We start from the raw sequence: 15,281 nt of genomic DNA, 5'->3' as shown, positions 1-15,281 counted from the left end.
GGACTGATGTAGGTGAGGTGAGGAGGCCTGGAATGGGGCGAAGTCCACAGGAGCCAAATCCGCGAGTAGGGTGGGTACGGAAGTGAGATCATGTGGATCGTTCTCTGATGATCATCACGCACGAGTTACAGACTTGGCTTCATCGTCAGCATCACCAATGTAATGGCCACAACACTGTTATTAGTAAAACTACAAAAATCAATCTTCAATCCCTTAAATGCTAAATATCTTGTGACACAAACCTTTTAACAGGAAACGTTGCGTTACTGAAAAAACGATCGAGGTTCTGCAATATCACTGCTCCATGAAATATTTACTCCAAACCTCCTCGACTTTCAGCTGTATACTATTAAACCTTAGAAAATGAAGAACAGACATCCCTTTTTTCAGGTCTTGTTATGGAGATAAAATTATCAGAATTTTCTCTATCACCAATATACTGTATAATGGACAACAGCGACATCTAGTGGTTTCCAATCTGCTCTGAACTATATGAGGCTGCTGTTTTAGCAGCAGATCCTTTAGAGCATGTAAGATGTGAGATGAAGCCTCTATGGTTTTGACTTGTTTGTCGAGTAAGTCCTATCTAGTCCTGCAGCTCGTGGGTTCTCCATCTGCAGGGAATTTGCCATCTGTTGGTGTTTTACAAAAACAGTCTTAAACCCTTTATTATACCACCTTGTACGTGGTTCTTCACTAAGTTTGAGACGCACAACTGTACAGGAGGTCTTCAGCTGCATGAAATTCTAGGAGATCCAAACTGGTTCCAGCATGAAAACACAAACCCTGACAAGATCGGTGTCCCATGGGTGGCAATTGTGTGGAAGATCTCCTGCTATACACCTCTGAAGCTCTAGTGGAACAGCTTTCTAGAAGACTAGAGGAAAACATAACAGAAAATGTGAATTGGACTGTTCGAACACAAGCAAGTCTGAGTCGGGTGTCCACAGGTGTCCCTTTAGTGTATGAATCAGGTGTGTGTGTCCTACAAACGTAACATGAACACGTTTGGGGGCAGGGGGATGACAAAACCAACAAAACGACAGACAGCATTTTTTTCATTTTCATCAAGTTTATTAGCAGTGACGTAGATCGTTGAAACGGAACGCTGCCCTCCTCTTCATTACCGCGGGAGGGAATGCAGACGGAGCAACACGCAAAAAAAAGAAGAAAAAAAAGAAACATTAATTCGAATTTTTTTTTTTTAACAGTCAAAACATGGCACAACTCAAACGGTGTTGCAGAGAAAGGAGCCGTGTGGGAGAGAAAGAGAGAGAAAAGGAGAGAGAGAGAGAGAGAAGCTCAGTGTTTGTTTGTTATTTATGTACGGCGCAGGCGGCGAGGCCTGGACTCGGGAGTAAGAACGTTCTCGACACGGTGCAGGGTTGAGCGGTTTCGATGAAGACGAATACACATGCTCAGACGTACAGGCACACGGACCGACGGATGCGAACGAACGTGACGAGCGTCATAGAAAAAAATAAACGTATACGCCGACGTAGAAACGGGTCCCGACGTACAGAAGAAACAGTCGTAGTTTCAGATGATCTCTCCCTCGCTCTTACACTTTCTTTACTCACTTCGTGGGCTCCAAACCGTGAGGTGTAAATCGAGAGCTTTCGATTAGTGCGCATCATTTCATACAGCTCACAGATATATTTATTTATAGCTATTAACTCTAGAACCAGCAGGGAATAAGTGCTTTCTAAAGGATCGAGTAAAGACTTCTGGTTGATGTGCCTCCTCTGAATTAAGATTTCTGTGCCTCAAAGTTCTGCGTGTGCATCCGCCGAGATTTCCAGCTCTAGAAGTGTTTAGATTAAAAACAAACAAACAAACAAAACCTGAAAAGGTGAAGTCCAGCACATTCGATTACTCAATTACCTTACAGGATAAACTACAACAGAAGAGAGGAGGAGTGTGAACACACCTCGATCTACCCGACTACTCCGGGCTCGAGGGAAAAAAATAAAAAATTGTGGGAAAATTATTTTCTTGTTCACACACACACACACACACACACACTGGGTGATACTGGAGAATCGTGCTGCACGACTAACTGCAAGCTAGCGGTGTGTATCAGGACCCTACAAAAAAAAATAAAAATCATAAGAAAAGGGTGCACTTACTTTCATTTACCGAGATAAACTTGTACTACACGACTAACTTCAGAGCCAGTGGTGTGTGTGTGTATATAGTATAGTAAAATAAAAAAAAAAAAATAAAAAAAATAAAGAATATATCGAAAAAGGTTAGGATAAAAGGGCGCATTTACTTTCACACACACACACTGGGGGAGTTGGTTGTTACTACATGACTAACTCAGAGCTAGTGGTGTGCATCTAATCCTTGTTTTTTTTTTCTTTCTTTTTTTAAAGGTAAAAGGAAATAAAGGAAAAGAAATTAATTGAGAGCTGTTATGAGAAAATGGAGGATTTACTTTTATACTCTGGGGTAGATGGTTGTTACTAAATGACTAACTCGGAGCTAGTGGTGTCTATGAAGACAATCATCAAGACCCTCCACCAAAAAAAAAAAAAAAAAGAGAAAGAGGAAAAAAAAAAAAAAGAGCACTAACATGAGCGGTTGTGAGAAAAGGGCATGTTTGCTTTCACACAGTGAAAAACAATTGTACTACATGACTAACTTGGAGCTTAGGATCCTTTCACTCACTCACTCACACACACACACACACACACACACACACACACACACACACACACACACACACACACACACACACACACACACGTACAGTAGCGAAAAAAAAAAAAAACCTGACAAGAAAAGGGTGCACTTACTTTCACACACACACTGGGAGAGATAAATACATGACAAACTAGGAGAGGGTGTTAACACACTGGGAGATACACGAGTTCACTAAGTTGAAGCTGGAAGTGGACCCTCTTGGGGGTGGTGTGGGGTGGGGGTGGTGTGGTGTGGGGGTGGTGGTGGGAGGGGTGTACGAAGCACCGGAACTGGAGACTCCCTCAGTCAACTGTTCCAGATCCATGAAACAAACAGACCGCGATCGAGAGTTAAAATGCAGTTTAGAGAAACACGTTTTTACTCTACGGAGCCTCAGAAGGGACCAAAAACAAAGCAAAATTCACCACAGACACACTGTTGGGCCAAAAGTATTGAGACACTGGACTTTTTTCCACCCATGTGCAGTTTTTTTTTCTCCAAACTGTTGCCACAAAGCAGGAGGCACACATATTCTGGAAGAGACCCAAACCTGCACAACATCTTCCCAAAGTGTAGAGTGGAGCTTCTTATAACAGACTAAAATGTCGAATAATAATAATAATAATAATAATAATAATAATAATAATAATAATACACATGTTCCTAAATAGTCAGGTGTCCACAAAATTTTGCCGCTATGGTGAATAGAAAAAAAAAAAGGAAAAAATGATCACATATGCAGGAGTTCCAGTTCATTCTCACTTTTTTTTCCCTCCTTAAAAGCAAATGAAAAAGTGGTGCGTGAGCAAAAAATGACAGGAAATAAAAAACAAATGAAGAACGATTAAGTGTACACAAGATATGGTTTTCTAATTGTGCACAAAAAAGCAAAAGTCAAATACACAAGTCAAAATCTTTATATAAAAAAAAAAGAAAAAAAAAAAAAAGAAAAAAAAAATTGTTTCAGGAAAAAAACAATTTTTGAAAAAAAAAAAAAAAAAAAGGCCAAAAAAACCCCCCAAAACACATATTTGTAAAGATATACTAACAAAAATACTACTAAAATAAAAAAGTGAAAAAATGGAAACTGATCTCCTGCACATGCAATAACTATTTTTCCAACAATGAATTAATAATTTTTTTTTTTTTTTTTTTTTTTTATTTATTTTTTTTTTTGCGGAGGTCCGTTCAGGGGTTCTGTAATACTCTGATCACATTATTTAAAAGAAAGGGTGGGAACCCTAAAACAACAAATCCCCATCTTTATCATTGTTAGGAAGTCAAGTTAAAAGCAACAAAGGAAAAAAAAAATGATAGAAAGAACAGAGAGAAAAAAAAAAAGATGAAAAATGAAGCAGCATTTAAAAAGCAAAGCGGATCCGCTCCAGCGAGACGACGTGTTAACGATCAGGTCGATGCGGTAATATGTCGTGTAATGATCCAGGGTGGAAGCGTGAGCCAGCTTCAGGAAGAGAGGAAAAACTATCGTTCGTTTTTTTTCTTTCTCTCTCTCCACTTCTGGAGCTGGCAGTGTTTATGACCCTGTATAGAAATAATAAAAAAAATGAAGAAAAAAAGAAGAAGAGAAATGGTGCATGATGCTAAATGACCCACTTGGCTTTCTTGGTAAATTTTTGTAAAAGAGACGATGACAAAAAAAAAGACAAAAAGAAAAAAAGACAGACTTGTAGCAAACATGGACACTCCCTTTTTTTTTTTTTTTTTTTTTTTTTTTTTTTTTTTTTTTTGGCAATAACACTGTTGGTACATTCCATTTTACTTTTCATTGCTTGCAACATTTTAGCATTCTCCATTTAGGTTCTCCTCCCTTTTTTTTTTTTTTTTTAATTATTATTTCTTTTTTTAAGTAGTCGCTCCTTTAAAATGACTTCCGCTCCGTCGTTAGAAATTAGTATCCTATTCGTAAATCGCTAGAATTTTTCGTTACGCGCCGATCTGTCGAGATAATACGATTAAAAAATACATAAAGTGCTACTCATTATATATAATATTTTAATCAATTATTTTGACGTGAAAAAAAAAAGAGATGGAAAAAAAAAAAGGTTAAATCATAAATTTTTGCTGCCTGACGCTAAAGAAAAACGAACAAACGAATGAGAGACGTCTTCAGGCTGCAGGAAAGAAGTTGAACGCTGTGACGATTCCGGCTCTAAATTAGAAATCTATAGGCTCGAGTAAAAAGGAAACGGTGTGCTATTTAAGTGTGAATGAAGGAAAAAAAAAAGGAACAAAAAAAGTGGCCAAAAAAAAAAAAAAAAAAAAAACCTTTAAAAAAAAAAAATGCCGCGTGCCTGTTCGGGTGCATCGAACAAATCGTTTTGTTTTTGTCTTGCTCTAAAAACAAACACCAACAGCAGGTTCTGTTCCTCGTGCGCAAAAAAAATAAAAAAGGCAAAAAAAATTAAAAAGAAAGAATGAAAAAAATTATAAACAAAGAAAGAGGCCGTTTTATCATTCGTGGTGCATCGCATCTAATCTACTCGTCGACTGGGATCTAAAGAGCTCGTACACAACTGAAATTGTAAAACAATAAAAAAAAAAAAAAAAGAAGGGAAAAATGAAAAAGAAAACCTGTAGCATTGTCTCTTGGCCGTGGGTTCGCCAGAGAGACGTGAAAAGACGACGGTAAGACTAGTGAATCTTCCAGAGGACGTACGCAGACAGCAGTTTGCAAGTCTATTCTCGCTCGAGTGCACCCTGGAAACCTGTTTCGTTTTTACGTGAAACAAAACAAAGAAAAAAAAATATTTTATTCATTCACAAAATTAAGACAATTATCCCAAGGCCTTAGTAAGTGCCAGCTCAACCTAAGTGTTTCTTTTTCTTTTTCTGTCCCCTGGAACATACACAGTTCATCAACAGTGATTTTAACCCCTCCCACCTTGTACTAGAGGACAAGATTTTTTTTGTTTTTTCCATTTCATGCCCGTCAATAGGATTTCGAAAACGCGAGCGCGTGGTGCATCCGAATGCGAGGGAGGTGCTTCCTCTTCTCAGCCAGGCAGCAGGATCTCCGCCATCTTTTCAAACAAAAGCTGTACTGTAAGAGAGTTTGTGAACTGGTGAGCATCCCTAAAAAATAAATCATTATAATAACTGTCCTCAGCAAAAAGAAAGGAGAAAAAAAAAGAAACAGGGTCCTGCTTCAGAAGCGGAGAGTCTCGGCTCCAGGTCCTCGTTTCTCGTCCTTTATTCAGCCAACCCGTTTTCAGCCTCTTTATACACTCCGTCTCGAGAGCAGCCTTTGTTCTGAGTCACGATGTTTTGGTTCCGAAGTCGGAGGCGTTGCGACCAGGGATTCCTTGAAGTTCCTCTTTTTTTTCGTTGCGGAGTCCGGCTGAGGAGACGGCGTATCCAGACTGAGCCTCACTGATCAGGACCATTATTGGATTCACTGTAGAGCACTACGCGATTTGGATCTGGAAATATGCGACAGTTAGAGGACAATCAATGCAATTTTATATTTTTATATATATATATATCTTAAATCAACCACATCCGACACAAAACACCCGGAATTGTAAACGGTTTCACATGTACGACGTTTAGAAAAGCATTTTTTCTTTTTCCCAATTTGACGGCGTCGTTGTGATTGCTGCAGGGTGTCATGCTCTTGGGCCCTTGAGCAAGGCCATTAACCCTTTGTGCTCCGGGGGGCTTTGTGCTTGGGGGCGCTGTATCACAGCTGAACCTGCGCTCTGACCCCCCTCCCGCTTCCTAACATCGTTGAAATATGGGAAGAAAATAATTTGACAAATAAAGTCTATTCTATTCTATTTAATGTGCATTCATAGCCGAGTTAGTGATCTAAAGAAGACCAGGAGCCCATTGTTCATACGTCGCTACCTACATATAGGTTCTTCTTGATTAAATATAGCAGGACCGAGTTATCTTGAGTTATCTCCAAGTGTTCTATCATTTTTCAACTGAATAATTAAAGTTATTTATTTTGTCAAAACAACCAGGATTTGCTAAAACCTGGGAACAATAAAATGTGAAATACAAGAACATTCTAGATAATTCTTTTTTTTCTTTTTCTTTTCTAACTTTTTACTACTTATGCTCTACTTAAAATGTCAAACTTTTAATGTGAGGGTCCAGCATTACGCATTGAATTCAGAGAATTAATTGAATTTCTTGCTCCTTCCGCAACAGGTCGCTATTAGACATGGCTACAGTCTTCCTGTATCACAGCCGCTTATAAAGCCAGGATCTAATCTCGTTTGAGTGAAATAAACCTACCCCTGAGCAGATTCAAGCTTAAAGACCTGCTGCCAGGACAGCAACTTCACCAACCAAACAATCCCAGATCGTGCTAAATCATCTACAGTAAAATCTGTCCCTGTATTCTCTAAAGTGCGTCAGTACTCTAGAGAGTGGTCAGTAATAATCAATCTGGATTGTGTTCTTACCAACACCACCTTAAAATATCCACCTGACTCATATGGGGTTCGTTATCAAACTGTTACCATAAATTCTGAAGTAAGTCCTTGTTGTAGGTCAAACATCTGGTCACTGGAGGTCACTGGAGGTTATTATAACAGTTAAAGTCAGGTACTGATGGAGGTGAGGAGGCCTGGGATGCAGCCAGTGATCACATTCATCGCAAGGGTGTTCAATAGGGTTTAGAGCTCTATAGCAGGAGATCTTCCACTCCAATTCATACAAAGCATAATCTTCATAGACCTGGCTTTGTACACAGGTCCATAGTCATGCTGTAACAAGTTTGAGTCTCCTAGTTTAAGTGAAAATTTCATGCTCCTACCTACAAAGACATCCTAAACAACTGTGTGCCTCCAACTACGTGGGAGCATGTGTTTAGAAGAACCACATATGGCTAGAAAAGTCAAGTGTCCTGATACTTTTGTCCATAAAGCTGCTTCTGAGCAGCTATAAACTTAAACCTACTGGTCTGGGATCCGAATTGGTAAAATAGAAAGGTCTACGGACATGTAGAAACAACTAACAGACTAGCAACTAGAAAAACAAAAACACGGTGACAACTTACCTTGCTTTTGCAAATTCAAAATATATTCCATTTCTGAAAAAAAGAAAGAAGAAAAGTTTAACGTTTGTACAAAAAAGAAGATTACTAAAAAAAAACATCACACACTGTTAAAAAGTGATGGTGGTTCACCTTTAGTGTGATATACTACAGCAGCTTTAAGATCAAAATAGTCCCAGCTGGCCCTCCTTTCGAAGCCCTTAGTGAAGTCTTGCTCTCTAGGCAGAGACATCTTGCGGGGTAGCTCTGCCCCAACGTCCTTAGAGGAAGAACAAAACACTATTGCACCAGAAACCCCAGACTCGTCCTTTTGCGTTTCCACCTCGAGGTTCAAGGCCTGAAGTGAGCCTTCGGTGGACCCGCTGGCTGCAGTGGGGACAAGGTTTCCTCCTTTTCTCACGCTCTGAGCATTAGTCCGTTTGTCTGGGAACACTAACGGATCCGACCTTTGGGGGCCACAGCGGGTATGCGCCCCCGCGGCGACAGTGCAGCCTCCCTGAAAACTCACCACTCCGGGTTGGTCCTTCGGCGTCGAGGCGCACGCCAGACCTTCCGACCCGCCGCTGGGTTCGTTGATGAACGACAAACCCCACTGGTTTTGGAAGATGTCGCCCAGAGATTTCTGATTGGGTGGGGGGTCAGATTGACGGCCGCTGGGGAGAGAAAGTTGCATATTGGAAGAGGAGGTGGTGGAAAGGGGGTAAACAAACAGATTGGGCTTCCTAGGCTCAGGCGTGGTAGTTGTGGAGGAGGGATTGCAGCTACTGCCGGAGGAAGATGCTACTTGATCGGAGCCTGCTGAGGAGACGACTGGCACGGGGGCGGAGCTGGGAACTGAGCTGAAGTGGGGACCGGGGAGAGGGCAGGTGTTGCCGTCACCATTGCTAAAACTGGCCGAGGTGATGGTTTTCACAGCCGACATGGGCACCTGCGATGGCCTCCCGGGTACCTGCGGAGGAGGGGTGGGAATCTCTGGGGCAGTCTGGGCTGCCTTGTTGAGGTTCTCCTTCACTTTGCTTGCATAACTGATCTTAGGCACTATCTTCGCGCTACTGTTGTCCACAGGAAATACGGGTGGCGGCTTGAAAAGAGTCCAAGAGTCCTCTTTAGTTGATGCAGCCACTTTCGTTTTATTGGACTTATCCTCAAATTTTTTCCCAGCGCTTTTACGGTAAACCTCGGATGGCGGTTGCGCAGGTGGGGTAGTGGACACCTCTCTACTTTTTGTAAAGCCACAGGAATGGCTGTCTGTCTTAGAGAAGGCTCGGCTGATTTCCACCTGCGTGGCTGAGGTCCTGTCAGCCGGCTCGAGAGTGGCCGACCCTGGTTCTTGCTTACTGGCCTGCTGCATGGCCTTGAGCTGGCTTGAAGCGGTCACATTGTCCAAAGATTTGTCACTCCTCTGGGCTCTGTGCTTCTTCGGCGTGGTATAACCGCTTTCTGAGCCGCTGCCATCATTGTCTGTACTGGGCTGTCCGGGATAACCGTTAGTGAGCGGCCCGCAGTTTAGCGTTACCACACCGTTTAGGGATGCCAGGGCCTCTTTTTTGCCCTCATGTGCAGTCAACTCGGAGGGCGTGTCATTTTTGCAGTCCATACTGTTTCTACTAGTGTTATTGCCTTTCCTTTCCCTCTTCAGGCTAGTGCGTGAGGGCTGTCTGGAGGGTTTAGGTTTCAAGTTAGATTCTAGTAAGATTTTGTCACCATTTTGGCTCGCTGAGTGCAAGGAGCTGTCTAGGTCAAGGGAAGTGGGAGTCTCCTCTCCCGCAAATATAAATCCATTTATTTTTCCATTCTCTGTGGGTACAAAAAAGTGCACAAAGATAATTAAAAGTCAAATCAAACAAAGTCATCTGATTAACAGAGAGCCCAAGTACAAATCTGAAGCCAGATCTTCATACAGGACAAGGTCGAGTCTGATCAAAGTTTGCATAAAGAGGGAAAACGTGGAAAAGACACAGTACCTCCGAAACGGTTTGGGAGTCTTTTATGGTGTTTGATACACATGCATGTTCCTTTTGTTTCTATGCAACAAAAATAGTTTTAAGGCAAACACAGTCCTGGCATTTTTGTCTCTAACAGAACAACTTCTCTAAGATGGAGAACAGGAGAGGAGATGTTAGCAGTCTCCCTCATCCCCACAGTCAAACATGGAGGTGGAAGCTTAAAGGTTTGGGGTTGTTTGGGTTCAAGGAAAGTTGGAGACTGGAAAGTGAAAGTGAACCAACATGGCTACCATTCCAGACTTTATAACCTAACGTGCATTTTACTGAATTAAAAATGGCAACGCTACACCGATTCAGGATACAGGATACCCGGCCTCAAACTAAAATAGATCAGCACTTGACCAAATTTGACACACTTTCCTTTCGGCTTTCCGCTGCCATCTTTTATGCTATTTACATGTGTGGTGTTGCCTGACATGGCGCAGATCTCTCACATGAACACACGGCGCTACTTGTCTCCAAGCATGCCGTCGTCCACCTTCTGGTGTTACGCAAACGCTCAAGGAATTCACCGTTGAGGACGTAGTCTACGCTGTGGGACTAAAGAATCATGCTCAAAAGGAAAAAAAATGGAAATGGAAAAAAAAATGTCCTGAATTTTAGGAATGTTAAAAACTTTTGTGGGGCAATGATACTCATACACCCTATTTTTAACCTCAGGTTACTGACATGTCCAAATGCTGCTTAGTCGTATTCAAGATGTTCAGGCACACTCCCAGGAGACCCTGCTACTTACACTAAAATCATCCCTCTTTATTAATACCCAAGATGATAACTAGCCAGTTGGAGATTGCAAAATGAATTAAATTGTTGACCAACTGTATGCCAAATATAATTAGGGGCCAGACGATACGATATATATTTTGAACACCGGTTTATCAGTTTATCACCAAAAAAGTCTTGCGTATTGCCACGTTGTGTTTCTAAATTGTGGAAACACTGAGTCTTTATGGGTTTTGAGACACATGCATGTTTCTTTTGCAAAAAAAAAGAAAAAAAAAAAAAGATGTGATCAGACTGTTTTTCCCCCACAGTCACACGTGGAACTTAATGGTTTATGGCTGTTTAGAAGGAGGGAAAGATGAAGACTTATTCCAGAAAGTGAACCATTGGAACCACCTTCAACGTACAACAAGACCAACACGTAATCATGGAACGACCTGCCCAGTCACTGCATGAACTGGGTCACAAGAAATAAAGAAATCTCCAACAAGTGGAAAAACAATTTTGGTGAGTTTTATTAGTAGAATGGCAGAGTGTTTCAGCTAAATGTTTGGAGAAACAAACTCTCCGGATGCTGAGAGTGTATTAAAGCTGTAATTCATGCTCATTTTCAATGAGAAATAAAGTCTGGACATTTATAAATTTGTTTGCGCAAAGTGAATATTTGCACTGTCACATTAATGAGTTTTTCGCATAGAAACAAAAGAAACCTGCACGTCTCTTAAAAGCCATAAAAGTCTCCGTGTTTCGATAGCGACAGCTTTTTTGTAGGGACGTACTCAGGGGTCGCTCTTGGATTCTCCTACATTTACGACATTTAGCAGACTCCCTTATGCAGAGCGACTTACAACTGAACAGCTGATGGTTAAGGGCCTTGCTCAAAGGGACCAGCAGTGATATATTGGTGGTGCTGGGATTTGAACTCATGACCTGATCCAAAAAGTGCAATGCCTCAACCGCTACATGATGCGTATGGTCTTTCGCTTTACCTGGAAAACTGCAGCATTGCTTTTTTTTCTCCACAGAGTATTGGAAGATATAATACTCAAACAAAGAAAAATATTAAAAATTTATTCTATTATTCCGAGACTTTGAGATTGGGTTAATTGGAGGTGGTGAAGCTGCCACCTTGAGTCAAAGACAACGTGATATCAGTATTAAAGGTCGCTTGGTAAAGGGGAACTACTGGTTATAGCTGCTATAACTTTCCTTTTTTTTTTTTTTTTTTTTTTTTTTAACTTCCGTTGGAGGTCGCATGCTTGAACTTAAAGTTTGGTGACCTGTGGATTGGTATCACGTGTAGCGGGAACGACAGATACGAGGTCGATACATCAGGGCGTGACCTCGCTGACTCTGCGTACACGCCGATGTCAAACAGATGGTCCCCGAGTTACGATGGTTTAACTTTTCAATCTTATGATGCCGATAACGATACGGAAGTATTTAGATTTTCACGTGGCATTTTAATTCTTCGTACGATATGTTGGGACGCTGCCAGGATGTACAAATCCCCCGGCTTGTTAGATCCCTAACTCTCGCTAGCGGTCGACAGAGTTTAGATGTCTCGGTGTTAGAACGTATAATTCCCCCCATCCCCCCCTGTGTTTCAAAGCCCAATTTTAGATCTTTTCTCTCTCCTTTTTATCGGCGTTTTAAAGCTTATACCTCACGATAGTGCAAATTGCTCTGTTTTTCTTATTTATTTACTGCAATCTGTTACATTATTAACCGATTACAGTACAGTACCCCATACTGATCACCGTTCTTTAGGGTCATTGGAACGCAGCTCCATCGTAAATTGTGCCAGGTTTAATGCTTTCTACAGAGCGTGTGATTTCAGACATCTTTTAAGATCGTAACAAATCGCACAATGCGACACGGATCTAATAAACTTGGGTAGGACGTGTGCCGTCGTGACACCTGCTGAACTGTAGGCGCATGCTAGTGTAGAAGAATAAAACGTCATCGCTGTGGTACAGAGCGCCATCAGTATGCGCTAAAAATGCGAACACTTAGAGCAAGAGGAGCCCGCCCTTATCCTCGACACCGAATGTCCATGAAATTGTATTCTTGCGGAAGAAAAGAGGACGTGGTGAGGGAAAAGGAGGAGCGGAACATGGACCTGGGGAAAAGTGGGTCAAACTAAGCATAAATTTACGCACCCCTAACCTACACGTATAATCGTGAACAATTTGCGGACGGTGATTTTACGTTTTTATACATTTTTTTCGCGCTTAAAAGACGCAGCTACAATAGTGTCAAGTCCTTTCGTCTGCGACACGAAACACTTTCCACGGTGACAGGACCGTATCCCAAAACCTTTTGATAGGTGGATGAACAACAAATTGGGACGTTTATACGTCTGTAAGCGGTTTGATTATTATTTTCATATATTTCAACTGTTGTTCGTCTTCCCATGATTGTGTCATTGCAAACCAACCTGAATACTTTACTGCATGGGGAAAAAAACGACATAATTCGTTTTAACAACATGTTAATTAAAAAAAACCTGATTGATATAGCTTAAAGAGACATAAATATTCTTCTTTTCCTTTGCTCTATTTTCTTGTATTGAAGGAGCTATTTCAGTCAGGCCTTCTGCACACTCACATGACTTGCCAGCAAGTGCAACAGGGCCTACCGCCTGTTAGCATGCTAACCCTCTCCCCGTTACCCATATCCGTCATTTTAACCATTAAATTAAATATATTAAAACCTGTATCACTTTTAATTATTTAAATATACCCCCGTGTGCACTAGATCTCCAGGTGTTCCATCATACACATCCCCTCACACTAAGTTAGTCTTTTTTTTTCTTAACCCAACACCTAATTTTTTTTCCACCCTCTTTCCGGGGCTTTCCAACCCCCTTTTTGTGATTGGTGGAATCTTTTTTGTTTGTAGCCAATCCGTTTTATGAAAATGCTTCTCCAGCCAATTAGGTAGAGGGGCGGGGAAAAGACGGAATACAGATAGGAGATGGAAAAGACGCGTACTATCCAAGATGGCGGACAGGAAATAAAGCTTAGCGAGGCTAACCCGTATTAGAGGAATTCCACAGGAGCCGGTTTGTGTCGCTGTGGAAAACCGAGTGAAACTATATTTATATAAATGCATACATTAAAAGAAAGTTTGAAGAACATAATTATATTGTTAGATATTGGGTTTACTGATTTTTATAAAAAGACCCGAGTCGGCTAGCATGGGTGGAAGCCGGTGCACAAGGTCAATGTCCACACATGCTAGCTTTTCCCCCCGACGGCTAATAATAACAAAAAGCGGCTAATGAGGAGCGGGACAGCCCGCGGAAGAGCACCGAGGAGTCGTGGGATGATATTTGAAGTGTAAAATAAGTTAAATGTATATTATAAACATATCAATATTTATACAAGTGTATGTATTAATGTACCGAGCGCTGAACGCTACCGACCTGTTTTCTTCGTCGGCGCTTCCTCGTCCTGGAGCTGGCGGCGGCGGCGGCTCTGATCATCGTTCACCGGGGATGTCGCCCGTTCCGCTGCTCCGTCGTCCGTTCCGTGAGTGCGCCTCCGCGGTGTCCCCCTCGACCACCGTGGAGGAGGGCCGCTTCGCCATCCGACTCCGTCATCCACGGCGAGACGCGCTCCAGCTCGGTCCTGAGCCGACAGTGCAAATCTTGCGAGTCGACTCCGAACCAAAAAAATAACTCGACTCCCAAGCGTTTGGGGGGTCGCGAATCGATTCCGTATCGATTCCGTGTCGATTCGTCCCATGCACCCTACACTGCTGAAATACCAGTGTTTTATCGAGCTTTGCTTTTGCTTCTGTCGTTGTTCGGTAATATATCAACACTGGGCTCGATCCCTGTACCTATTTTACAATATCATTTAAACAGCACGAGAGTTAACGTTACAATATCCATCCTATCAAGGACCTGTTTTACAAATGAGTGAACGTTGTGTCGTATATCGAAAAACACTGGGGCCTATTTGACCTTTTCCGAAGCACCTACATTTGTCAAACAAACGAGTCAGTAGTATTTCGCCACAACCCGTCGTCTAATCTCGCAGTGGCGAGCTCTCCATTTCGCACCTAGACCTTTCATCGTGTCCTTCCAGAATCAATCCACCTCTTAATACCGTCATTATTACGGCACATTTGTAGAAACCATCAATATTATAGAGAAACGCAGTAGAACAGAGCGCTGCATCACAGGAAGCTCCTACAGTGAGAACGAATCTCATTACAAAAACCAAGAAACCCAATGAACACAATCCAACACGTCTCCTTTCACTGTAGCCACAGCTGCACCGTCCGCATACGTCATCTCGAGCAGAAGTATCGATATTCAAAGCATAAAACGACCCTGGGGTTTTTTGTGTATGTTTTTTTTAAGTGCATTGTGGTTTTCCCAGGTGTTTGAAATGACGACAAATTGTGTGTTTTTCTGCATTTCATGCAGACTTTTATTTCTCTCACGATGTCCAGCTTTTCACGAAAAAGTCCTACTTGTACAGTAAATGTGCGACCGAATCAATTTCTGCTGCTCCGTCAGCAGTTATGGGATGAGAAAAACGGCTATTAAATACAAACAGATATATTAGTTTGCGAACGTAGACATTCGCGCTCTCCGACCAACCTACGGGCGTGGAAATGCCGACTTTAAGCAGATCGAAATCTGATTGGTTTAAGCAACAGCTTCAAACAACATGCATTTGAACCGATAGGCTGTGTGTAGTGTTCTGAAAAAGTGTCCTGTTCCATACTCCATAGTGCATTATGGGTAATTTGGGACACGAGAGGCAGACACGCTCCATATAATGATTTTATTGAATTTATTTCGATGTAATGCACAAACT

The 15,281-nt window shown here is 41.8% G+C and overlaps 1 protein-coding gene across 1 annotated transcript; it reads right to left on the bottom strand.

Moving 5' to 3' along the window:
• Positions 1-5,523: 5,523 nt before the first annotated feature.
• Positions 5,524-14,360, bottom strand: nufip2 (nuclear FMR1 interacting protein 2). The gene is made up of 4 exons (XM_083547952.1): positions 13,874-14,360; positions 7,847-9,511; positions 7,718-7,750; positions 5,524-6,128 (listed from the first exon to the last, which is right to left on the bottom strand). Exons 1-4 carry the CDS (start codon positions 14,193-14,195, stop codon positions 6,076-6,078), a joined length of 2,073 nt encoding a protein of 690 aa, XP_083404078.1. The 5' UTR covers positions 14,196-14,360; the 3' UTR covers positions 5,524-6,075.
• Positions 14,361-15,281: the final 921 nt, after the last annotated feature.

Source organism: Silurus aristotelis, assembly GCF_946808225.1.
Source record: "Silurus aristotelis genome assembly, chromosome: 8".
Taxonomy (NCBI): Eukaryota; Metazoa; Chordata; class Actinopteri; order Siluriformes; family Siluridae; genus Silurus; species Silurus aristotelis.
Note: the sequence above shows the minus strand (reverse complement) of the source record. Positions and strands in the feature narration are given on the sequence as shown.

What these genes read in the sequence shown, in the direction of transcription:
- nufip2 (XM_083547952.1), bottom strand. Translation starts at nt 14,195, where the DNA reads ATGGGACGAATCGACACGGAATCGATACGGAATCGATTCGCGACCCCC. An exon ending in AGCGCCGACGAAGAAAACAG is followed by an intron (nt 9,512 to 13,873) that starts GTCGGTAGCGTT and finishes TTGTACCCACAG; the next exon opens with AGAATGGAAAAATAAATGGA. An exon ending in TTTGAATTTGCAAAAGCAAG is followed by an intron (nt 6,129 to 7,717) that starts GTAAGTTGTCAC and finishes GCATATTTCCAG; the next exon opens with ATCCAAATCGCGTAGTGCTC.